Source organism: Gobio gobio (genome assembly GCF_949357685.1).
Source record: "Gobio gobio genome assembly, chromosome: 8".
NCBI lineage: Eukaryota > Metazoa > Chordata > Actinopteri > Cypriniformes > Gobionidae > Gobio > Gobio gobio.
Genome location: NC_137114.1, coordinates 26,333,517 through 26,361,232, shown reverse-complemented (window position 1 = coordinate 26,361,232; position 27,716 = coordinate 26,333,517). Strand labels below are relative to the sequence as shown.

General features: G+C 40.8%; 1 protein-coding gene across 2 annotated transcripts; it reads left to right on the top strand.

Annotated features, from left to right (window-relative positions):
* Positions 1-295: 295 nt before the first annotated feature.
* On the top strand, positions 296-25,355 carry LOC307130967 (cytosolic sulfotransferase 3). 2 transcript variants are annotated; one of them, XM_079824313.1, is made up of 9 exons: positions 338-708; positions 953-978; positions 1,127-1,265; positions 15,153-15,281; positions 16,652-16,752; positions 18,383-18,509; positions 23,952-24,049; positions 24,139-24,313; positions 24,394-25,349. In XM_079824313.1, exons 3-9 carry the CDS (start codon positions 1,127-1,129, stop codon positions 24,504-24,506), a joined length of 882 nt encoding a protein of 293 aa, XP_079680439.1. In that variant the 5' UTR covers positions 338-708; positions 953-978; the 3' UTR covers positions 24,507-25,349. The 2 variants fall into 2 exon arrangements, with proteins under 2 accessions (XP_079680438.1, XP_079680439.1); XM_079824312.1 differs by lacking the exon at positions 953-978 and having other exon boundaries at positions 296-708; positions 24,394-25,355.
* Positions 25,356-27,716: the final 2,361 nt, after the last annotated feature.

The window sequence follows — 27,716 nt, the reverse complement described above, 5'->3', positions numbered from 1 at the left end:
ACTGAGGGAAGGGCCTGTTCACTTCCTCCAAGTCTTAAAGAAAAACACTGCTCCTTTGAGATCAATACTAACTAAGGCCAGTACTTGAGAGGCCCCACAAGCACTGGGTGTGTCCTTTGTGCTACTTTTACTTTGTTGTAATAACACTATATAGGCCATATTAATTACTTATAGTTTTAGGTTGTTGTTTTTTTTTTAATTGTGCGTCTCTGTGTGTGTGTGTGTGTGTGTGTGTGTGTGTGTGTGTGTGTGTGTGTGTGTGTGTGTGTGTGTGTGTGTGTGTGTGTGTGTGTGTGTGTGTGTGTGTGTGTGTGTGTCTGTGTGTGTGTGTCTGTGTGTGTGCGTCTGTGTGTGTGCGTCTGTGTGCGTGCGTCTGTGTGCGTGTGCGTGTGAAAACTGCATATGTAGTGTATTGAGTGTGGACTTTTTGAACTGGCTTAACCTGTTGTTTCCTGTTGAGTCCCGAGAGAGAGAGAGAGAGAGAGAGAGAGAGAGAGATAAAGTAGGAAAGGAGTATAAGATAAGCTGTGATAGATATAACCATTGCATGACATCACAGAATGTAGTTTAACACAGAAGAGCTTCGTGAAACATTTAAGGAGGAAGGACATTCAAGAAGAACAACAGAAAAAGGGAAAACAAAAGATTTGGAAAACTGTTCTAAAGGAAGACCTTTTTCTCACAATGGAAATCCCTGAATCGTCCTCAGTGAGTAAATAAATATTTTAAGTATGTTGAAGAAAACCACATTAATAAATCAAAAGCTGTTTCATTCACCCTTGAAGGTAACAATTTGGAAATGGGATTTAGCAAGGCATGTTCAGTAGTTTAGTGTTAATTTAAGTTTTACACATTAAGAAATAAATTGTGTTTTTGTAAAGAGTCATCTGAATTTTGCACATTCACTTGAGATGAAGACTGTACTCAAACATTTACCATCTCCTTACCTCAGAGCTCATAAAAGGTCTGTCTTAAAAGGTTTGTAAATGTTTTATTTGAAAATCTATTTCTTTGTGTATGTTTTGAATTTTACTTTCCTTCTGAAACCTGAAAAACCTGATTATTCCTACACAGGAAATAATTCAGTAAAATCACAGCAATAATCAGAGACTTTTTAATACTTTAGATGAAACTACCTGGTCGGCCTGAGCTGTTTGATTTTGAGGGTGTTTCTATGATCCACTACTTCACTGATAACTGGGAAAAGGTGAAAACATTTCAAGCAAGACCTGATGACATTCTGATCGCCACTTACCCCAAAGCAGGTGAGGGTACTGCATGATTAAAACATTTATCCAGCATGTGATGTGACCACTATTCTATATACATTATCGTTTGGGGTTTACATATAGTTTGGGGTCAGTAATTATGTTTTTGAAAGATCTCTTTTATGCTCAACCCGGCTGCATTTATTGGATTAAAATACAGTAAAGACAGTAATATTCTGAAATATTATAATATTGTATATAATTGTAACAGAGTCCCCTGGAGGCAAGTTGCAGAACCTAAGTGCAGTTTAATAACTAACATAAATCCAAACATGACCAAACTAAACAAAGACTTGACTCAAACAGACTTGACTTAACACTAGTGTTGGGTCCGAGTCCACCTTTGTCGAGTTCGAGTCAAGTCCAAGTCTTAAACAATCAAGTCAGAGTCCAAGTCCGAGTCCAAAAGGGGCCGAGTTGGACTCAAGTTCGAGTTCTTATCGGCCGAGTCGGAGTCGAGTCCGCCAGAGTCCACAGTGTAATTAAATTGAAAAAAGATTAGAAATTGCTATTGAACATTTTTATCTTCTATTAATATTTTAACCTTTCAACCCATTAAACCAATGGCAATATAAAATTTAACAAAAAATACCACTATTACATCTAGCCATTGCCATTTAACATTTTTATTTTATCAACAGATCAACTAGTTTCCAATCAAAAATGGTTTCAAACAATAGAATGGACATAGATATATGTAGAACTTTTATTATTACAAGTGCAAGAAAAACACAAATTTACCTGTTTTATTGTATTTCAATTATTTAATGCCTCTGGTATCACCAAATGCTAATGTTTAGGAGTGGGCGATACTAAAATCTTATTTCACGATAATGATATATTTTCTCAAGTAGGATTATTCAAGTAAGAATAAATACTATAGAAATTGAATAAAACAATTAAATGTAAAATAAAAAAAACTTCACTGTATTACATGTACAGTGATTCTTATTAAATTTACTAAAGTTAGTCAGGAGTGAGTGAGTGATTTTCTCTTTGTCTTTTGTTGTTTTATTAACATTAAAGGAATAGTTCACTCACAAATGAAAATTCTGTCATTGATTACTCGCGCTCAAGTTGTTTTACACCTGAATAAAGTTCCTTCTTCTGTTGGACATAAACTATATTTTGGAGAATGTCGGAAACCAACCAGTTGGTCCCATTGTAGGAAATATCAATATGGATGTCAATGGCTACCATTCAACTGTTTGTGTTCAACAGAAGAAATGAATACAGGTTTGGAACAAAATTAGAGTGAGTAAATAATTACATAATTTTAGAGTTGAACTGTCCCTTTAAGGACAAGCGGCAGCGTGTTCACTAGGCTGCGCTGCTGTCAATTTAAGACCTCTACACATTTAATATACAGACACACGCAATTTTACTTTCACTTTAGACATGACTGACTGTGTTTATGTTAACCTTGTGTGTATTTGACAGTATTAGTGCAGTAAGACTACTTAGTCCAGAAATCATGTGTGTTTGACAGGCTTTTGCGCGTGCTCAGCTCATGTTAACACAGTGCACAAGTACGCCAATGAAACGTTTAACCAGCAAGGCTTTAAAACGCATGCAAATAATCAGAGATGTATAGTAACGAAGTAGAACTACTTCACTACTGTACTTAAGTACTAAAAGGCAGTATCTGTACTTTACTAGAGTATTATTTTTTTCTCCTACTTCCACTTTTACTTCAGTACATATTTTCGATGAGTTTAATACTTTTACTCCGATATTTTTTTTATGTGCTGCATCGTTACTCGTTACAATTATAAAAATGTTACGAATCATTCCATTCCAAACCCACATTACCGCGCATGAGAGAGAGAGAGCGCGCGCGAGAGTGCGCGCGAGAGAGAGAGCGCGCGAGAGAGCCCCGCGAACGCGAATTCACTGTCTTTAAAACAACACGAGCGTCTTGCGCTCAAATTGCTCTCTATTTGTTTACATAGTTAATGTGCACTGTGACGTAACATATACAAACAATGAACAGCTGTATTTTTATTAACTAAGATTAACAAAGATTAATAAATACATTAACAAATGTATTGATCATGGTTAGTTCATGTTAGTTATTAGTCTAATACATTAACTAATGTAATGTTAACAAATCAAACCATATTGTAAAGTGTTACAAACAAATCATTTACTCAGAACACCTCTTGGAATGAGAATATAAGTGTGCTTACCCCATTTTTTTTTTTAGTAAGAGTGGTTATAGTAAGATTTAATGTTAATGAACTACAGTATTTTCAGGTTATTTATATGACAATATGTAGAAAAATTACCTACCAACATTGTGATTGTCCTTTAGCTTAATCATTTGAAATAATAAAACAATATGATGTTCAAACTTTTGACTACTTTCTTTAATAACTACATAACACAATACTTGTACTTTTACTTTCAGTACTTGAGTAGTACATTTTAAAATAAACTACTTGCAATACTTAAGTACAAAAAATTTTGAATACTTTAGTACTTCTACTTAAGTGTGGTGCTTAAAGAGCACTTCAACTTCTACTCAAGTCACTTTTTTGATAAGGAACTTGTACTTTTACTCAAGTATGTGTCTCTAGTACTTTATACATCTCTGCAAATAATGCACTTTCGTGATTGTGAATAGCTATAGTGTTCCGTGAGTATAACTCTCTGACACCAGCATTGCAAGCGTGGCTAAAAACACCCCCTAACTTTAGTGCATATGATTGGATATTTGCTTATATCAGCGTGTAGACTCACAGGCCCACTCAAACAGAGCCAAAATAAACTGAGAGAAATATTTCAAATGGAGAAAAGAAAAAAAAAAAATAATTAAATGAAAAAAAAAAAAAAAAAAAAACGCAATTCCCAAGCGTGTATTCAAGATATTCAACCGTGAATGCCGTACCAAACAGTTCAATATTATATTAAGAATTGTGACATCCATAGTATGCACACAAGAATCCGATATATATATCGTCATATCACCGAGCCCTAAGTTATTTGGTTTTAAGTTGGTATTAAAAGTTATAATAAGCAACTTACTTTTCTCTAGGTTTTCTTTCAACAAGTCGGTAGAAAGTCATGCCAGACACATCAGTTGATTTGCAATCCGCAGAGTGCTTGTTTTTAATGGATTTCTTGCAAATCAATTCTTTATGATTTTCAAAAGCAAGCAAATTATTGCTGACTTTGAAGACATTGTCCTAGCCACGCATTGCGATCTGTGTGATGTGTGTATTGTCTGCAAGCATAAGATGATGCTACTGCTGCCTGCCGGTGTGGTGCAGTAAAATCACAGGCGGGGAGACGTTCATTAATTTCTAATCTTAGTTTTATGCCGGTTTTGTTGTTACATATGATGCGGACTCGACTGCACTCGGGATATTTTCCGTGTCCAAAATGTCCAAGTCCATGTCAATTCCGAGTACAAATTCACCCGAGTGCGTGACAAGTCCGAGTTCATTCAAAATTGGACTCGAGTCCGAGTCCGAGTCCGAGTCCGAGTCCAAGTCCGAGTACCCCAACTCTACTTAACACTCACCAAACAGCGGGTTACACAAACATTCAATACTCAACCAGGAAACATGGCAAACATGAGGGCTTAAATACACAGACTAATGACAAGACAAGGGACACCTGTGAACAGCGATCAAGACAATGAACCAATGACAACCTGACATAAGATCACATGAGGGCATGGGAATCACATGACAACTGGGAAACATGACAGTGAACATGACAAAATCAGAACATGAAACATGAACATGAAACAAACCGTGACACACTGTGACATATCCCCCCCTAGATGCCCCCCCCCAAAAAAACATCAAAAAAAGGGGGGCAGTCTTGGGGGGAGGGATGGCGGCCCAGGCCCGTGCAGGGGGGACCGGACATGGACCCTGGCATGGCATTGATGGGCCGTGGAGGGTGTGCGAACCTGGGCCGTGGAGTGTGGGCGGACCTGGGCCATGGAGCGGTTCAGGGAGCCATAGCGGTGCAGACAGTTCATGGGACCATGGCTGTGTAGTGAGTTCATAGGACCAGAGAGGCCATAGCCAGGTACCCACTGCCACCCCAAAACATTTTCTTGGGCGGAGCTATGGGGTCATGGTCTGGAGCCATTCTCGAGTGTTCTGTAACAGAGATCCACTGGAGGCAAGTTGCAGAACCCAAGTGCAGGTTATTTAAATAATAACTAACATAAATCCAAACATGACCAAAATAAACAAAGACTTGACTTGAACAGACTGGACTCAAACAGACTTGGCGAACCAAGGCTCAGTGATGCACGTGGGGAGCGAAGGCTGGCCTATGTGGTATTAGCTACTGTAGCTCAAATTGCTCAAGAAGTTAATTCTGGTTCTGAATGAAAGGTGTGCGGTGATCTGAGATGTCATCGCTCTGCTGCAGAATTTCAACGGTATCAACATTTATTCCATGTGATATTATTAGGTCTAAAGTATGATTATGGCGATGAGTGGGTCCTGACACGTGTTGCCTAACTTCAATAGAGTTTGCTTGGCTACTTGATGGTAGCTTGGCAGGTTTAGGACTGCCATGGACAGAGACTTCTTAAGCTTTTGATATTCTTCAGTTCACAGCAGTGACAGAAATCATCTTTTCTAAAAAAGTTTAAATTGATTTTTACCTTTTACTTTAATTATATGCATGCATCATATTTTGTGTCAATTTTATACATTTAATAAAATGTAATTATAATAATAAGACAAAATTAATCTTTGCAATGCAGAGGAAACACAGAAGCCGCATTTGAAGTGGCATTTAGATGCATTTAGACTGTTTAATGCAGCTCAGAAGTGACAAATAAATAACCTGCTGTTACAAATGCAAATAAATGTTTAAAACATTGAATATTATTTGAAATATATAACATATATTTGAAATAATTAATTTTTTTTACTTTGTGAAAGTTTGTTCTTCTGTTTTAATGTTAGATTGCCGTACCATGAAACAATATAGCATAGTTAAAGTGAGCGTGCTAATGTTGAAACTTCTCAGTTTCCTTAGAAGAACCAAACGTTGTCTTGCCTTTTTATGGATATACTCTACGTTAATTTCAAAATTAAGTTCCTCATCAATAATTATACCCGAGAATAAAAAATTCGAGACCTGCTCTACAGTTTTCACTTTTATGGCAACTGGTTTATATACAGAGGCGGTACTATTCTTGATTGATTCCTCATAGCTCTTTTGTCTTTTCAATATTACAGTTTTTTCCAACTGCTTACACACATTTTCAAAACCATGTCTCCTTTTTTCAAAACTCTACACACAATTCCCAAAACTGCACACACAAAATGCAAAGTGCCTCACATCTCCTTCAAACTGTAACACTGCATTCAAAATGCCAAAAACACATGTCAGAATGAAGCATTTGCATCAAATGTCAAACACTTCTTTCATAATAGTACATTTTTGGATATAGCATGTAAACACTGTTGTTCTAAATCTAAAGCTCTTTGGTCTTTCATAGGCTTGTATCTAAATTTCAATACAATGTTCTACAGTGAAAGTAATCTGCTGAGAGGGGTAACAAGTACACTGTAAACACCAATGCAATGTAGAAATAGAAAATATTTATTAGGTCAAACATTACTGTTGTATACAGTAGCATACAACAAAACCATAAACATATGAAAACCAAAAGTATATTCTTTAGAATACAGTAAAGAACACAATTGTGTGTGGGGGGTCACATGATCAACAAGTGTTGCCCTAATCTCATCAGAGATGGCTTTCCTTCCTTCTCTTATTTGCCCTCTTTCTCTTCTTCTTCTTCTTCCTCCAACTCCTCCTCTTCCAACTCTTTGACCTCGTTGTTGTCCCCTGCCTCTCCCTCCTACTCCTCTTGTTCTCTGTCCATTGTTAGCATCCATTGTTCAAAACAGGTAATCTGACATTTGACCTTTGTATAGGCCTATACTACAGTAAAGCACTGATTGGTTAGTGATCAGTTAAGCAATTAGTGTTTGCACATGTGAGGAGTGTGTGTGTGACCTGGTGAATAAGTGTAGCATTTTGACAGCATACTTTATAAGAGAAAGGTTATCATCATCACACTGCAATTCATTGAAGTATACAGAAAACATTACACATTCCTGTGGTACCCCAGTATCTAAAACCAAGCAACCATGACGGTAACGGCAGTTCAAGGGGCCACAGAGGCGTGGCCTTCATGGCCTCTATGTACCCCTTGCCCCCCCCCAAAAAATGTATTGGGCAGGACTGCGGGCTCGTGGGCTGGAGCCTGGACGTGGCCTGGAGCATGGGCGTGTATATAATAGTCCTTTGCCTCTCCTACCATGAAATCTGAACCACTTAAAAACTAAATAAAATCAATGTATTGCCAAAAGGTGCAAGGGTGTTCCTCTGAGGGCATCAGGGCTGAAAGGTCAGAGTCCAAACCATAACAAAATCGCCTTTTCAGTATAGTCTCATCCCCGGGCAAAAAATCCATGAAACTTAAAAAGTCTTTGACATAATCCTCTATGGGACGCTGGCCTTGACAAAGGCGGGCAACTGCTGGGTCCAAAACGGTCTGTTATTCTGTAACATCAGTCCACTGGAGGCAAGCTTCAGAACCCATGTGCAGTCTCTTTAATTACAAACTCAAAATACAACACATAAAGACTTGACTGGACTTGGACTTGGACTTGGACTTGGACTTGGACTTGGACTTGGACTTGGACTTGGACTTGGACTTGGACTTGGACTTGGACTTGGACTTGGACTTGGACTTGGACTTGGACTTGGACTTGGACTTGGACTCACCAACCATGGGTTACACATTCAATAACAGACAAAGACACATGGCAAACATGAGGGCTTAAATACACACAGACTAATGACAAGACAAGTGACACCTGTGAACAGTGATTAAACAATGAACCAATGACAGAACACGACAAGATCACATGAGGGCATGGGAATCACATGACAAGACCAGTAAACCTGACAGAACATGACAAACTTAGAAACATGACAGTAAACATGACATTGAACATGATAAACTGAAAACATGAAACATGAACATGAACCAACACCAAAACACACTGTGACACATCCACAGTGCTCCTATTGGCCCGATAGGCAAATTGCAGGTGGTCAATGGATGTCTCAATTTGAGATAATTCCTTACACACTGTGCACTCCATACATTTGCAAAGAACTGATGTGAGTACAATTGGCGAAAGTCAATTAACGATTTTGCATGTGGTATTTATATATTTTGGGCACCGGGATGAAAATGGAATTCTAATGGTACAAAACCATTGCCCAGAAGAATTTAAAACAACCTTGTACAATCATATCCAAGTTGTGCTGCACATTCTTTTAAGACTTTCCCCTTCAGGCCATCTGGGCCAGGTGCCTTGTGCGGTTTGACTTTACGAATCACTGTGACAACCTCTCTCTCCTTTATGGTCATAGGCTATGATTGAGTCATGGTCATTACTTCCTTACTACCAGTCAAATCATTTAAATTATTATCAAATCTTGAGTAGAAAATATTAAGATTATTTGCAAAACAATGAGAGTCTTCATATCGTTGAATTCTTTTCTTTTGTCTACCCATCATTGTATTCAAACCTTTCCATGCATCTTACATTCCTTGTTTTGAATTTCTCTTCAACATTCTCTTTATATTCATTCTGTGCATCTTACATTTTACTTCTTTATTGAACTCTTTTACTTTCTGCTGATAATTCAGCAAGAAAGCAATTTTCTTCATATTTAAATAATGTTTCAAATCTTTGTTAATCCATGGCTTATTATTTGGGTTGACGCTGATATTCTTTTTTTGAACAACAGAATTTACACAGAAATTGACATAGCAGGTTATTGTATCATTCAACAATTCATAATTACTAGAACAGTCATCATCATTAAAAAATAAGACCCATTCAGTACACTCAAAACAGCCTCTTAGCTCTTCTGTTGATTCTCTGGACCACGTTTGAACCTGCTGTACGGCAGGCTTAATCTTCTTTTAATAGCTGCCTATATTTTGGTAACAGATGAATAACATTGTGATCCGAGTATCCCAGAGGTGGATGTAACCTTGGCACATATGCACCTTCCACATTACCAAAGCATTTATACTATTTCTTTTCGGACAAGTTACATATTGCTCAAGATTTGGCAACAATATAGATATATTGCATTTATTGAAATCTCCAAGCAAAAAGCCAGTTGCTTTAGTAAGGAAACGTCTCTGCAGAATTGCACATTGCTCTGTTGTAACTAGCAGCTATGTATTCGGTTATTTATCCAGATTCACGCAGCAACTAATGTGACCTAAATGAGACAGTCAATAGTTCATAGTGAGCAAAGTGTTTCACGTATCTTAATATTCTTAACAAATATACACAGTCCTCCTCCGATGGTTTTGGTTGACTTGGCACTGTCACGGTCCAGGCGGATTAATGAGTATCCGTCCAAGTTTATGTTGTCAATCGCCTCCATCAGCCATGTCTCCGTAATGCAGATCAGGTTAGCTCTTTTGGAGTCTGTGTTATTTCACCAATGCTGTGAGTTCGGGCATTTTATTTTGGAGCGAGCGTACATTAGTTAAAGGGGTGGTAAAACACATTCTTTTGAAGGCTTGATTGTGTTTGTGGGGTGCACTGCAACATGTGTTCATGCTTCGTTTTTAAAAAATTTAATTATTTTTCATATATTTGACCTTTATTCTACACTGCTCTGTCCCTCCTTGTAAAAACGGTCTGATGGTTTCCGGGTTGTATGAAGCCAGTCCCTCAAAAATACGCAATGGGCTCAGATTGGTTAGCTGGCCCAGTGTGTTGTGATTCGCTAACCGCAGTGCACGTTTGTCGGAAACGTTGCGCCCCTTACCTTTACCGGTAGACTGTGCTTTGGTCAGTATTAGAAACGATGGCGTCAATAAAACCACACCAATCTGAGCCCGAATCAGACCCAGAACATTTTAGTGAAGATGATCGAGCAGAACCTGTTCAGACCTCAAGAGTAAAGACTATGGATCTATAGTGATCGCTACTGAATGGCACTGTTACTTTTGTATTTTTAGAACGATTATAGCCAAATATCTGTCGCAAGAACTATTAACCCAAAACGAACACTAAACATTGGCTTTGCTATAGTAGCCAAATCAAACACAGAACCATGTTTAGCATGCCTGATAAATAATACATAAAAGATCTAATCAAAGAATTATTTAAAATAATGCCAAGTTCGCTGTTGAGATTTTAACGTTAGGTGTTTGTAACGTTAGGTGTTCGTCGGATAACGTTAAGTATGAATGAGCATTTAACAGACTGGTTTGCAGAACAGCGTTGTCATCTGTTTACTTCCTTGTTACAACGTACAATTAACCTATTAAAAGAAAACACATCGACGAAAAATAAATCATACTTACAGGTTGTGGCCCGTAAACAGCTTTTGTTTTTAAATCCATCTTTCAGGATAAGCCAAATCCTGCATTGAACTCGCGAGGACTGTGGAAGCTTTCCTCCGTGAAATGTGCAGCGGGAGCCGCGCACGCCCGACGTGCATTCACACACTGGCAGTGTTTGTCTCGCACAGCTGAACCGTGGCTCGTGAATTGCAACTACAGACGAATATTGTCCATTATGTCACATTTTCCAGTCTTCTCCTCCGACCTCTGTCTGTCTCGTGCTTTGATTTATGATGAGCAGCATATATCTCCTGCAAATGCGACCTGTTCCCCTCCGTCTCATACACACATGCATATAACATGCTGTATGTTAAACGCTCTGCAACGCACCCCCGTCCCTATGAAGGCTGAACAAAGCAAGTACCCCAGACCTGCAATCCGGATGAAAATAACAGCGTTTCGTCAGCACTGCAGCAACACCACTCCAGCCTACTAACCACAACAACGCAGCGATACAAAATGGCCTCGTCCCCCTTATTTAATATTCTCGGAGGAGGGGTTTATGTAAATATTGGGGCTGGTGATGTCCGCAACCCTGGAGGAATGTCTGTAGTCGCCTACTGGCCGTTTGCTGTAGTCCTTAGAAATTGATTTCTTTAAAAGCAAATATCTCCCTTTGCTTTAAACTTTGAACGTTGTAACTTTGCAGATGTTGTTTATGCTCAAGCAGCAACATTACACGCTAGCTAAAGTTAGAATAGTGAAATCGTGGTTTACCACCCCTTTAAAGTAATTGTAGAAAGAGGAAACCGACTTGTGCATGCGCCCCCAAATGTGAAATTAAACCACCAGTAGGTGACAGCGAGTCACTGTTAATGAGTGAGTCATTGAGATTCAACTGATTCATTCAAACAGCTCATTCATTCAGGATTGAAGCATTTGACTCACTTATCTTAACCCTTAATTGTCCCTCAAGTAGGGTTTACGTTTGAGTCCCTTGGGGTCAGATAGACCCCAAACTTTTACAGAGCGATTGCATAAGGAAATATAATTTTTTTACATGGAAAACTATATATAATTTTTTTTATTTACTTCTCAACTATACATTTATGCTGTGTTTTTGTGGGTATTTGGTAGTTTTTTTACCTATTTACTGCACAAATACTTAACTATGTCATAAATTGGCTATGAAAAAATCACTTGAATGATGATCTTAAATAAATATAAATAGTTTTTGGACATTGCTCTATGTGTTAGGGATAGAATACCGCCATCTGTAGGTTTGTGGAAAAACTTTAGGAATTATAGTTAAAGAGAAAGAAAGTGCAATGACCACATTATCCAATAGAGGTTCATAGGGAAGTTATGCAAAAGTTAAAGGGTTAGTTCACCCAAAAATGAAAATTCTGTCATTAATTACTCACCCTCATGTCGTTGGACACCCGTAAGACCTCCGTTCATATTCGGAACACAAATGAAGATATTTTAGTTGAAAGCTGATGGCTGAGAAAGGCTTCACACAGGCCTCCATTGGCATTCAGTACATTGACACTTCCAAGATCCATGAAAGGCACTTAAAACGTCGTTACAAAGTCTATCTCACCACAGTGGCTCTACAATAATCATACAATGCGACGACAATAGTTTTTGTGCGCAAAAAAAAATCAAAATAACACCTTTATCCAACTTGTTCTCGACTTCCGTGTATGCCTCCACGACGCATGCGCGAGAATATGACGCAGATCCGGCGTTCGGACATATGACCCAGAAGCGATTTGTTTACGAGCAGAGGAAGACGCGCGTGTCTAAGCTGTTGGATTCTACATTGATCGTGCTTTAGGTCTCTATGATTATTGTAGAGCCACTGTGGTGAGATAGACTTTGTAACGACGTTTTAAGTGCCTTTCATGGATCTTGGAAGTGTCAATGTACTGAATGCCAATGGAGGCCTGTGTGAAGCCTTTCTCAGCCATCAGCTTTCAACTAAAATATCTTCATTTGTGTTCCGAATATGAACGGAGGTCTTACGGGTGTCCAACGACATGAGGGTGAGTAATTAATGACAGAATTTTCATTTTTGGGTGAACTAACCCTTTAAGCTGCCTTTCATCTTTCTTTTATTTGCCCTTTTCCCTCTCTTTCTCATGATTGTTCCATGTTGCATTTGTGCTCTAGTATTTGTCCTTCATTTATGTATGGATTTTTTTTTTTTCAGATTTATGCCAGTTTTGTTGATTTTATTTGCCAGTTTCTATAAAAATGCTCTCTGCTGCAGTCACACACATGTGTGTGTTTGTGTGTGTGTGTGTGTGTGTGTGTATGAGACAGAAAGTTTGTTCCACTTTGTGTTTATGCTCTAGGACCAGATCTTGATATAAATGTAGACATTTTCAGATTTATACTGGATTTAGTTGTTTTTTTTACAAACAAAGTGAAAAAAAAAAGCATTTTTTACATTTTCCCATTCATTGACAAAATCAAAAAAATACTCCAGACACCTGTGTGTGTGTGTGTGTGTGTGTGTGTGTGAGAGAGTGAACATGCTTGTTCCATATTGCATTTGTGCTCTAGTATTAGTACTTCATTTATGTATGAAAATCTTTCAGATTTATGCCAGTTTTGTTGATTTTATTTGCCAATTTCAATAAAAATACTCTCTGTTGCAGTCACACACATGTGTGTGTTTGTGTGTGTGTGTGTGTACGTGTGTGTGTGTATGAGATAGAAAGTTCGTTCTACTTTGTGTTTATGCTCTAGGACCAGACCTTGATATAAATGTGGAAATTTTCAGATTTATACTGGATTTAGTTCATTTTTTTTGACAAAAAAAGTGAATTTTTTTTATTTTTTACACTTTCCCATTCATTTTCAATGTGGGGTCAATCTGACCCCGAGGGACTTAAATGGTAAAAAAAAAATGTACACACCTTTAGAACAGCCAAATCAAGCCCATATTTTTTGTGCATGTTTAGATAGATTATTTAGGAAAAGTCACAGAGTCTCATGGCCCTGAGATGAAGGGAACACTTTTTAAAAATGGAGGCAAAGTCCAGTGGGGTCAGCTGGACCCCAAGGGATGATTAATCCATTTTAGTCATTGAATCAGTGACTACGTTTACATTGACAGCAGTAATCTAATTATTGCCCTTATTCTGAATAAGAAAATATTTTGATTAAGGTGTTTACATGAGTTGCCTTTAGAATATTCGGCTCATGTTCCCGTTTTACATGTTATATAGAACATAGCTCGATTAATGGTACGTCATTACGTCCCCATGCCACGCTACGCTGTCCGATGTCCAATCATAGTGCGACTTTCGTGGGTCTGTTCAAATCAATGGGCTCAGGCAACCCGCTGTAACTTTACCTGCGGGTGTCGCTGTTGGACAGTGTTACTTTATAAAAACAAGTGATTTTTATACTTTTTAATGTTAATAATATATATATACATTGTTTTATTTTTGTAACATTATATATTGTGTCTTTCAGTGTTTTTTTTAGAGACACTGCCCCCTCTTGCCTCCTTCTTGACAGCCTACATTTCGAATAATAGCTTTGATTAATGATGAAAATTAAGGTTTCAAAATCGTGATTGTTTTGATTGTTTTTTCTGCCGAGGAGCCACAGGCGTTCACTGAATGGCCATATTGCTCGCGAGCCTAGAGGTTCTCGACCGCTGTTGTAAGCAGACAATTATGAATCTGGGATTACAGATATGAACTTATTGTATTTTACTTTTACAATGAGCAGAATTATTACAACACAAAGAAAAAAATATAGAGGAGTCCGTGTCAGAATGAGCAGTCAAGCAGGATACGCACCAAAGCAACACATGGCAACGACATTTCAGACTGAAATACGTAAAAGATAAACAGGACATTTGTGCGCTTGTTTTGTAGGCAACGAACTGTTATATTAATTATAATTCAAATTCTGTTTTATTTGTCACAATATTATTGATGATTGTTGAGAGGGGCACTTTTGATAAATTTTTTAAAAGGGCAGGGGCTCGAGCCCCCAAAGCCCTTCCCTCTGCACTTGCCTGGTGTTTGTGTGTGTGTCCCCGCCCTGTCACAAAATGTGGCGAAAACTCCTCCACAACATTAATATTTAGATTAAGGTGTGTACATGTCTACAATGCACTTCGATAATGCGACTAAAATAGGCATACTCACATGTCTTAATTCGATTTTTGTTTAATTCGAGTATGGCTTTAACCGGATTAAGGTAATTAGAAATCGCTGTTTACATGGTAGTTTCTTAATCAGAGTATGGTCTTAATCAGATAACATATCTGAGTAATGTTGTCCATGTAAACGTACTTAGTGAGTACAAACTGACATTTAAAACATTTCTTAAAATTAAAATTCAAAGAAGTTCCAAACCCACAATTGTTCTAAAACCTTAGATGAAGTCCACACTACACCTAAGATTTCACATAAAGTGATGCAAAAATAATAACAGGTTTTAATCATGACAAATTCTACTCTCCATTTTTCTTCTAGGTACCACATGGGTGTCTTATATTCTAGACCTTCTGTATTTTGGTAAGGATGCTCCAGAGCGCCAGACTTCCCAGCCTATCTATATGAGAGTGCCATTCCTGGAGTCATGTTTTCAAATGATGGCATCAGGTCAGAGATCCCAGTTTAATGTATACAGAATTTGTTTGTGTTTCATGTTCACTATAAAACTTTGCTTAACATTTTCACCATACAATTAATTATGAACTGAAGCAGAGTGGTAGTGGGGTGTCAAAAGTAGTTTGACAATACCAAGCTATGTGTCAAAGCAAGTAGTTTCTAATGCAAATTGGCTGGCCATCAAACTTGGCCTTCAAATCTATTCATTTCTTAAGGCCTACTGGTAGCCGGGGCCTCTTAGGATGTTATGTTGTTGTTGCAAATAGACATTCAATTTATAACATCCATTCACTTCTTACAGGACCTAAAATATTAGTTTTTATTTTATTCTTTTTTTCTTTAACAGGGACAGTGAACATTAATAAGATTTAGCCAAAGGCTATATTTAATCTGTAGTTCCTTAGCAGAATGTTACAAGTAATAATACCCTAATAATAATAATAATAATAATAATAATAATAATAATAAATAATAATAATAATAATGGCCTAAAGGAAAGAGTGCTTCACACCATTCAGGGATATACCTTGACCTAATGCAACTCTGGGGCTCTAACATTCACGCCTAAACAGTAATTTTTCATGAATATAACAGTCACACCTCAAATAAACAAACAATAAAAATATGATAAACTTAGCTTAAAGAGCCCCAGCCAAACAGATACATTATAGCCTTGGGCTTGTTCAATCAAGCAAACACACTCTAAAACACAAAATATGCATACCAGTGAGACACACTAGTACACTTGTAATCTTGCCTTGCAGTCCCCCACCCCCTTTTCATTGTAATTTCAGTTTTTGTTTTAATTTCATGATTCTGGACAGATCTTGAGCTTTGTACATATTTATACATTTTATATATAATAATAAAAAAAAAGGAGTAAAAAAAATTCAATTTTGCCTGTATTTTAAACTTCCCCACAATATCAGTGAAAATTTGGTTTCAAATCCCTCCCATCCTTCAGTCTACATCACTATTTTTAAATAAGTACGGTAACTGTTCTCTGAGGTTGAAGTTGCCTGTTTAATTAGCATAATTGCACAAGTTTTATATTTAACTTTAATTGTATGTTGAAAATTGTGTACGATGGTTTAAAATAGTGTAGATTAGTAATCTGTCCTATGTCATAAATCTGGCCTATGTCATTATCAGAGTTGCCTATCCCTGCAATAGCCTACAATAAGAAGCAAGGGAAGGTTTTATTTTATTTATTTATTTTACACAAATGTTTAATCTTTCCCTGTTCAATGTATGTATTCACATACATTAGCTCCTATTTTGTAATGACGTGAGATCATGTCTTGGCTGAGCCACACTGGGACACATTCAATTTAGAACCACATTTTCACTAACTTTTTCAGGAACGGAACTGGCTGATAATATGCCCACTTCTCCTCGTATCATCAAAACTCATTTGCCTGTTCAGCTTGTGCCCAAGTCCTTCTGGGAGCAGAACTCAAAGGTAAAATATATGGGGATTTTCCCCATCTGTGATGTGACAAACAATAAAAATATGATAAACATACCGAAAAGTGGTGATGATGATGATGATGATGTGAAACTCATTTCATGATCATCATCTAATGTGATCTACTTTAGTCTGATGTTATATCTTGATTTAATTTAATTTATAATATTTATGTTTTAAAGACTCATGTTTAATAGAAACTACATAGATACAGTTTTATTGAAATTAAATGTTTAGCAGTTGTGGTACATTGCTATTAAAACTGTATGTAAAAAAAAACAAAACAAAAAAAAGAACTTGTAAGCCCGCTGAAATCGTTCCAATGAAGGCTAACGGTCGCAGGTGAAGGTTGTGCGCATTCGGCCTTTTCAGCTGACTAAGGGATTTAATTCCAATTAATCTTTTATATGACTCCATTTATCATAATCTCGAATTTAGGTTAGAATGCCAATTGGTTATTTGGTCATTTATATTTAATAGTTAATCACAAATTTAATTATTCTGTTTAACCCTTTGTTGAAATTATACCCGTTCATAATCTACTATAGTTAATAATTCCAGAGTAAGTCAGAATCAATTAAAATGTAACAATTTTTTAACAGTCAGGTAAATGTCTAATTCCAATTACATAATCAATTCAAAGATAATCCATACATAATATCAAATACTCTAAAGTAAAGAATAAAATATGGATACCTGACTTTCTGAAAATTACATAACGCTGAGCATCTAGACACTCAGCATTATGGGCCGAACTCATTATAGTATCACGCCCCAAACTTTTTGTCACACCTCCTTATATGCTCAGACCAAGACAGAAATCTCTTTCAAATGGAAACACATGTTAACAATGGAAATTTACATTTAATCACTCTCCCATATGCCCGTAGAAGCATAGATGACCAAATGGCCGAAGCCACACCCACCATAACTATCAAAATGTCTCTAAACTCTAAAAACCTTTATTATCTCCTTGTTTACTTCTGTGGTGATGAGATCTTTGTACCAGTCACACTGAGACATTTCAAACGATATCAAACACGTATAATAATGTATAGTGAGAATTGACATTAAACCAAATACATTTTGGTTGAATTCTGGAAGAGAGATGTGGGGAGATTCAGGTGAAAGGAAAGGCATGTAAATTAAAGTCGTTCTAAGCTAATTCACTCAGTGTGACGTCTTCTCGGATGGGGGTGCTAAGGCGCTAACTGTATGAGTTAGTTCAGATGCAAAAAGTGTCCTTTGTCCTTTCAGGGAGTAATTGTCCTCCACCAGACATTCTGGCATTTGCTAGCTTTATTCAGTCCTACAAACTATTTAAAGAAAACCAAAAAAAAAAAATAGGTGGAAGACACAGTATTTTCGTGTCTAAAATGTTGCTAACAAAGTAATTTGGTACTGATTATTTCTGGTAATCCAAATTATATAAACATCTTTTTTTTTACATTTTAGGTGTGGTTTTACTTTTTAGCTGTGACAACAATTTTTCCTTCGTCATTATTATTTCTGTTACAACTCAATACAAATAATCTTTAAATAATATACTTAAGTATCAAAGATACTTCGTTTTTCTCTCATTTCTCTCTGTTTCATGTTATAATTTTTTTTTTACTCATTCCAGATTGTGTATGTAGCTCGGAATGCAAAAGACAATGCAGTTTCCTATTATCATTTTGATCGAATGAACATGGTACAGCCTGAACCAGGAGACTGGAACACCTTCTTACAGAAATTTATGGAAGGGAAGAGTAAGAAAAATACTTGTTTAAACATAAATATTTTTGTCAGTTACAATGTGAAACTTTTTAAAGTACCAATATCTGTAAAAATAAATAAATACAATAATACATAAATATAAATATAATATTATAAACTACAAAAACATTAAGAGAGGAAAAATATTTGGTTCCCATTCAGTCAGTCACTCTCGACGCCACGTCGGAGTACCGGCGAATAGGAATCTCGCTCGCGAGAGCCAATCTACTTCGAGTGTAACTAAACGAGCCAATGCACATTGGCATGCAATGATTGTACCAGGTGCTCATGCCTGCGGGTATAAATGAGACACAGGTGATTGCATCAAATCAACCTTTTGCTTCGGAGCCGAGTGGTAGATGGTAACGCCAGATATCACTCACTACTTCACAGTCCTGACTGAAGACGGAAGCCGCCTTTTGGAAGCGATCTCTTCAGTCGGTGTTGGTGTGACGGCACAGCAGCGGGTCGCGTGGTTTTCGGATCATCTCTCTGTGTTGTTTGTTAGAGCAATCACAAAGGCTGTTCTCACAGCTGGTTCGGTGCGCTAGGTGGAGAGCGCTGAAAAGCCGTTCTTACGGCTGGTAAGAGAGCGCCTTCGTGTGAGAGAGCGCGCACGTCAGGCTGCACCCACCCCCTGACCATGTCGCCGCGACCCCGCCCCCTGTGTGCTTCAGCACCAAGGAGAGCGTCCTTCTGAAAGAGCAAACACAGATAGAGCTTGCATCTTTTTCAAGATGACATTCTATCTGTGTCTTTCTGGATGCGGTGGTTACCTGTCACCAAGGGATGGTCACCAGCGCTGTATCTCGTGTTTGGGCGTTAAGCACGCTGAGGCAGCGCTGGTGGATGACTCATGTTCTCACTGCGGGAACATGACCATCTCGGAGTTGTGGTCTAGACTCCATCTCGCAAGGGGTGGAGTCCCTGTGCCTCTGCCTCGATCTAACCCTCCACAGAGGGTTACTTCAGGCAGTAGCACGGGTGATTTGAGGGTTACGGTGAGCGCGCTTCCCCCAGGGAACCAACCCCTGGGGAACCTTCATCCCTCTCGCACTCCACAGCCAGTAGAGCTGCCGTGGAACGTGGTGGGCCGTCCTCGAGATGTGCACCATCCGTATCCTTCGGGGCTCCCCCTGATGATCAGATGTCCATCGCTGCATCGGAGGGAGGGTCAGAATTTTCTGGAGATGACGTGTCGGCGCAGGGGGCTCCTTCGGGAAGATCCGCTGTGCCCGATACAGATCCAGAGATGATGGCCATGCTTTCCTGGGCTGCCGAGAAGATCGGGCTCGTGTGGAACCCTCCACCGTGTCCCGAACCTTCAAGGTTGGATGATTGGTTTCTCGGGGTGGCCCGTGCTGGTTCACAGCGCCCCACCCCGGTTCCTTTCTTCCCGGAGGTGCACGAGGAGCTCACTAGGTCATGGACGGCACCTTTTACTGCCCGAAACCGGCCCAGTGGATCCTCCTCCCTCACCACCCTCGATGGCGGACCTGCAAAGGGTTACACGCAGGTTCCTCCCGTGGAACGGGCCGTTTCTATGCAACTGTGCCCTAACTCCACATCCAGGGGGAACCCGTGTCTCCCCTCCCGAGCCTGTAGGTACTCGTCCGATCTGATCGGAAAGGTCTACCAGGCTTGTTGATTCTCCGGGAGGATACGCCGGTGGGTACGGTGGGTACGCCGGTGGTCCCTATGGTCCCGCTTGCACGGTCTCTGCGAGCCTGGCTAGAGCTCCCCAGTCCGTCTCGCTGGCTCATTCGGACCATCAGGCTCGGCTATGCGATTCAGTTCGCCCGCCGCCCCCCCCAGGTTCAAGGGCGTCCGCTTCACCTCGGTGAATGCTGCAGATGCCCTTGTCCTGCGTGCGGATATCGCTGTCCTACTGGCGAAGGACGCAATAGAGACGGTCCCTCCAGCCGATATGAAGACCGGCTTCTACAGCCCGTACTTCATTGTACCCAAGAAAACCGGTGGGTTACGGCCAATCTTGGACCTGCGAGTCCTGAATCGGAGCCTCCACAAGCTACCGTTCAAGATGCTCACGCAGAAACGCATTTTCAAATGCATCCATCCCCAAGATTGGTTTGCAGCGAACGACCTGAAAGACGCGTACTTTCATGTCTCGATTCTTCCTCGACACCGGCCATTTCTGCGCTTTGCGTTCGAGGGTCGAGCATATCAGTACAGAGTCCTGCCCTTCGGGCTGTCCCTGTCCCCCCGTGTCTTCACGAAAGTCACGGAGGGGGCCCTTGTGCCCATGAGAGAACAGGGCGTTCGCATCCTCAACTATCTCGACGACTGGCTCATTCTAGCACAGTCCAAGGATCAGTTGTGCGAACACAGGGATCTGGTGCTCAGACACCTCAGCCAGTTGGGTCTTCGGGTCAACTGGGAAAAGAGCAAACTCGCCCCCGTGCAGAGGATCTCTTTTCTCGGTATGGAGTTGGTTTCGGTCGAACAGACAGCGCGCCTCACGAAGGAGCGTGTCCAGTCGATGCTGAGCTGCCTGAACACGTTTCAAGGCAGGATGGCGGTTCCACTGAAACAGTTTTAGAGGCTCCTGGGGCATATGGCGGCCGCTGCGGCAGTAACACTGCTCGGCCTGCTTCATATAAGACCGCTTCAGCATTAGCTACATGGCCGAGTCCCGAGATGGGCGTGGCAACGCGGCACTCACCGGGTGAGCATCACACCGGCCTGCCGCCAGTCCTTTAGTCCATGGTCAGACCCCTCGTTCCTTCGGGCCGGAGTGCCCCTGGAACAGGTGTCCAGGCACGCTGTGGTTTTCACGGATGCCTCTGCCATGGGCTGGGGAGCCACGTACAACAGGCATGCAGTGTCAGGGGTTTGGACGGGCCCGCACCTGCATTGGCATATCAATTGCCTCGAGTTGCTAGCAGTGCATCTTGCTCTGAGCTGCCTCAAAGCGCGGTTACGTCGCATGTCGCAACTCGCCCGCCATCTCCTCCTTTGGAGTCAGAAATGTCTGAGGTTGCTTCGGGCCATTCATGTCCCTGGTGTGCACAACCGTGTGGCCGACGAGCTTTCACGAGCTGCGCTCCCAGGTGAGTGGCGACTCCACCCCCAGGTGGTTCAGCTGATTTGGAGACAGTTCGGTGTGGCACAGGTCGACCTGTTTGCCTCCCCAGAAACGTCCCACTGCCAGTGGTTCTATTCGCTGACGAGGGTACACTCAGCACGGATGCCCTGGCGCACAGCTGGCCCCAGGGGCTGCGCAAATATGCGTTTCCCCCAGTGAGCCTACTTGCACAGACTCTGTGCAAGGTCAGGGAGGACGAGGAGCAGGTCCTGCTGGTGGCGCCGTATTGGCCCAACCGGACCTGGTTTCCAGAACTTATACTCCTCGCGACAGCCCCTCCTTGGCCAATTCCTCTGAGGAAGGACCTTCTGACTCAGAGACGGGGCACCCTTTGGCACCCACGTCCAGACCTGTGGAAGCTTCATGTCTGGCCCCTGGACGGGACACGGAGGTTCTAGGTGACTTACCCCAAGAGGTAGTTAACACCATCACTTCGGCATGAGCGCCGTCTACAAGACAGGCTTACGCCTTGAAGTGGAACCTGTTCGTCGAGTGGTGTTCTTCTCGCCGAGAAGACCCCCGAAGATGTTCGATCGCGTCTGTGCTTTCCTTCCTGCAACAGGGGTTGGAGCGTAGGCTGTCGCCCTCCACCCTCAAGGTTTATGTTGCTGCAATATCCGCCTATCACGACCATGTAGAAGGTAAGATGGTCGGGAAGCACGACCTGGTCGTCAGGTTTCTTAGGGGGGCGAGACGGTTAAATCCTCCTCGCCCTCCCTCCATACCCTCTTGGGATCTTGCTCTGGTGCTCCAAGCACTTCAGAATGCCCCATTTGAGCCTTTGCAGTCAGCAGAGCTAAAGATTCTGTCTATGAAGACTTTGCTGTTGGCTGCATTGGCCTCCATCAAGAGGGTGGGGGACCTACAGGCATTTTCGGTCGACGAATCGTGCCTAGAGTTCGGGCCGGGTGATACCCACGTGGTGTTGAGACCCCGGCCTGGCTATGTGCCCAAGGTTCCTACCACTCCCTTCAGGGACCAGTTGGTGAACCTGCAAGCGCTGCCCCCGGAGGAGGCAGACCCAGCCCTAGCTTTGCTCTGTCCCGTCCGCGCTCTGCGGGTTTACGTGGATAGAACTCAAAGATTCAGAACCTCAGATCAGCTCTTTGTCTGTCACGGAGGCCAGCAGAAGGGAAAGGCTGTCTCCAAGCAGAGGATGGCCCACTGGATAGTGGATGCCATCACCTTGGCTTACCAAGCACAAGGTGTGCCCTGTCCGCTCAGGGTGCAAGCACACTCTACTAGAAGTGTTACATCCTCCTGGGCGCTGGCACGTGGTGCCTCGCTGTCAGACATCTGTAGAGCTGCGGGCTGGGCGACACCCAACACGTTCGCTAGATTATATAGCCTATGTGTAGAGCCGGTCTCCTCCTGTGTTCTCACCTCAAACGGGTAGAAGCACTGAGAAGCCCCGGCTCTTGTCGGCTTGCTGCGCTCCTCCACCACCCTCGGTGCCGGATGTGGTGGAACGTCTGGCATCAGGCCCCTTGCCGCTGAATCCTTGAGAACCGGTATTGGGCTTGGGCCATATGAGTGACCCTGCGGGGATCCCATATTTTCTTCCACGGTCGCTCCTACTGGAAGCCCGTGTCTTTCCCTTGGGAGAGCCTTCCCTGCAGTGGGACTGAGCCCCCTTCTCCTTGCGGGCTACGGCTCAGCATTGTACTCCACATAACTCCTTCGGGGTACGATGTGGGCTCCGCAGCGTTCCCTTCTCTAGGGCACGCTTTCCCAGTATTATCCAATAATCACTGAGCGGGTCATGCGGAACAGCAGTGATGGACTTCCCGGTGTGAGCCCCGTCTCATCAGATAAGAGAGCTCAGGCGGTTCACACAGGGCACTGGATGGGGGCAGAAGCCATGCCGCTTTGGTAGGGATTCCTATTCATCGGTACTCCGACGTGGCGTCGAGAGTGACCGACTAAATGGGAACGTCACGGTTACGTATGTAACCCTCGTTCCCTGGAGGGAACGGAGACGCCACGTCCCGTCGCCATGTCCTCTGTACCCTGCTGGGGTGCCTGTCTACCTACTCGGCTCCTCAGCAAAAGGCTGATTTGATGCAATCACCTGGGTCTCATTTATACCAACACGGCGTGGCATGAGCACCTGGTGCAATCACTGCATGCCAATGTGCATTGGCTCGTTTAGTTATACTCAAGCGAGATTCCTATTCGTCGGTACTCCGACGTGGCGTCTCCGTTCCCTCCTTCAGGGAACGAGAGTTACATACGTAACAGAGACGTTTCTCTATTATGTGCAACCCCCATATGAATCAATAAATTTGTCACTGAGAAATTTGATTTAACATCATACATTTTTTCCTAGATGTGTTTGGTCCTTGGTACGACCACGTCAGTGGATGGTGGGAGAAAAAACAGACTTATTCTAACCTACTCTACTTGTTCTATGAAGATTTGGTGGAAGTAAGCTATAAAGCATAATGTTTTTTTATCAAGCGTGAAATCAATATGTTAAATGTGTCTAAAAGTGTATATTTTTCTGTCTTCTTTAGGACACAGGTTGTGAGGTGGAACGTTTGTGTTCCTTCTTGGATTTGTCCACCTCTGTGGAAGAGAGAGAGAATATAACAAAGGGTGTTCAGTTTGATACCATGAAACAGAACAAGATGACCAACTATTCCACAGTCCCAGTCATGAACTTTAAGATCTCACCCTTTATGCGGAAAGGTTAATAAACTACTGAATCATCTTATTTAGTCCGTCTGAATTCTGTCCTTTAACTTTCTTTAATTTTTTCTTTCCAAAAGGTAAAGTTGGAGACTGGAAAACTCACTTCACTGTGGCACAAAATGAACAGTTTGATGAGGTCTACAGGCAGAAGATGAAGAATACCACTGTCAAGTTCCGCACTGAGATTTAACTTTAGACTTGAGTTCTCTATCTTTCTCCCGGGGCCAGTAGCATAAACCATTATGTTAAGACGGTGTCTTAAGATCTAGTATGACCCACTAGCAGTCAATGGCCATTCAGTCTTACTTTTCAGTATCAAATTAGGCCAATCTACGTTTTTATGTAACTGATTTTAAAAAGTTTTGAACAGTCAAAAAAACAAAAACATTCTCCATTCTGTCTCCTAATGGAGTTATGGTTCTTTGCCATTGTTGCCTCTGGCTTGCTTAGTTGAGGACACTTAATATTCAACAATATTATTGATCTGCCTGCATTGACACCATTGCATGAGAACTGAACTGAGCTGGATGATGATGACATTACTGTTTTGATGACATACACTATTTTCTGAGCTGCTGTACAGCTGACACAAACTTTGTTGCATTATTTTCCTGTGAAACAATCTGTATTGTAAAAAAAGCACTCTATAAAGTGACTTGACTTGACTAAATAAATGATACAATTATAGAAACTTGTATTCTAAATTATAAGTAAGCCATTCATAGATTGACTTCTGTGAAAAATAAAACCAAAGTAAACCAGACATGTGTCTATATTTTTTACCAGTCTGTTGTCAGAAACATGTAATTTTTAACAAGTCATAAAGTTAACTACTGTATGATATTTTTCATGTATTTCAATTTTTTCCTGGCAAAACTATTTTATTTATTTCACTGTATGAAATGTTGATGGGTCATACAACATGTTTTCCACAGTTATCAACATTGCAAATCGAGTTTTCCATATTTCCCTTTAAAAAAGAATTAATACACATTTGTTTATAATGCTATACTTTGTTATATTACCTTGACAGTAAATGAAAAAAAATAAATAATTGAAACACTGCGGCGAGGGTGTTCCTAAAACAATGGCTGAGGGAGTGACAGCAAATTTGACATCTTTCTCTCTTCTGACCAACGTAATCAATCTCTGTATATTTTTTTCCTCTTTTGGGAAATGCTATCATATATTTTTTCTTTTGCTATTTGAGCAATTTGGAATATAAAAATACTGCTGTCATCTCCTGTTCACCACTATATACATTTGCCCAACTATGACGACTTCCGCTTTTGAGAACCCTAGAAATTTAAAGGGATAGTTCACCCAAAAACGAAAATTTGATGTTTTTCTGCTTACCCGTAAGGCATCCAAGATGTAGGTGTCTTCGTTTCTTCAGTAGAACACAAATGAAGATTTTTAACTCCAACCGTTGCTGTGTGTCACTCATATAATGCTTGTCAGGGGGTCGAATTCTATTGGAGTAAAAAAAAACATGGACAGACAACTTCAAATTAAACCCCGCGGCTCGTGACGACACATTGATGTCTTAAGACATGAAACGATCGGTTTCTGAGAGAAACCGAACGGTATTTATGCAAATATATCACCTCATATCAGACGAACGCTTCAGCTCTGTAGACTGCCATCACTTCCCGTTTGTGAGGTCAAAATTCTGGCCGGTACATAGATACCTCATTAGAGCGATCCATGCCATGATCCACGCAGGCACTAATGAGGTATCTATGTATATATCTATGACCTGGCCAGAATTTTGAACATATTTCAACAAGACAATGCAAAACCACATTTACAATGTAACACATTACAAAGTCCTGGCTGCGGAGGAAGAGGGTACGGGTACTTGACTGGCCTGCCTGCAGTCCCGACCTGTCTCCAATAGAGAATGTGTGGCGCATTTTGAAGCGCAAAATGCGACAATGAAGACCCCGTACTGTTGCCCACCTTAAAGACTTGTTTGCAGGAAGAATGGGACAAAATTACGCCTGAAACACTTCATCACTTGGTGTCTTCAGTCCCTAAACGTCTTTTAAGTGTTGTGAAAAGGAATGGCAACATTACAAAGTGGTAAATGCTTTACTGTCCCAACTTGTTTTGAAATGTGTTGCAGGTCTGAATGACAGGAAAGGATGCATATTTACAAATGACAAGAAGTTGACCAGACAAAACATGAAATATTTTGTGTTCATATTGTCTGCAATGAAATACAAGTCAAAGTAAATTTAGAAATCACTTCTTTTTTTTTTATTTGCGTTTTCCATACTGTCCCAACTTTTTCTGATTTGGGGTTGTAATATCTTCAATTGTTGCGTATATCCAGCTGCAGCGGACACATTTGTAAACAAATTTACTTGGACCCATTGTGCGAGCTGTTTTTTTAATACCGGGTGGTTTATATACATGTTGCTGCTGAATGGGCTGACATTTTTGACACACCCACCAAACAAGAGAAAACGTATTCCAAACCCTTTAGCGCACCGTTTCCAGGAAACATGTCCTTCAACCCAGAAGCCGTAGCAAAACGTTGCCTACAGGTCTAAGTCCGTGCGTCGCCTATCAATAACATGACATCATACCCTCGATTTCTGGTTTTATTTTGTAGAAACCATGGAAACAACAAAGATGCTATTATGTTTTATTAGACAGGTGAGCAACTGTTTGGATACATTCATCGACAGAAAACGAATCATTGTTATAGCTCAACAGAGTTAAGGTCCTTGCATATTGAGTCCGAAATTTGTGTTTTTCCATATTTGTCATCCTAAAAATTCATCACGCACAGAAACCTTGCACATTTAGTCTGATACGTATTAATTAATCCGTTGTGAAAAAATTTGCAAAACAATACAGAATGGAGTCTTCAAGCAGTGAGGATGATTTTGTTATCCTCTCTCTTCTTAAAAAGAGAGAAAAAAAAGAGGAAATATTGGGGGCATCCAATCATTGCATAGAGAGGAAGGAGAGTTCCACCTCCTTATCAAGGAGCTGCAGGATTATCCCGAGCAATTCAAAGTTTATTTCAGGATGTCAGTGGCTCAGTTTGATGCTTTGCTAGTGATACTGGAGCCCCATATTAAAAACTTTGTTAGTCATACAGTGCTTTGTGCTGCGAGACGAAGGGGATCAACTTTGGACGCAATTCTGGATTTTGGCGTTCGCTTGTACGGTGGCTCTGAATTGTCAAAACATCTCTCAAAATGCTTGCTACAGATGTGAAAAAAGCATAAAAGTGAAGCTCCGCGAAATCAAGGCATCATCAAGCTACGCCATTGTTTTGAATAAGCGACCTCTAGCGGGGAAAAATTACATTTTGTGACTTTAATAAATTATGTGATGCTGGGTTAAATGTTCTTAATTGTACTATTTTTTAATTAAAACTAAA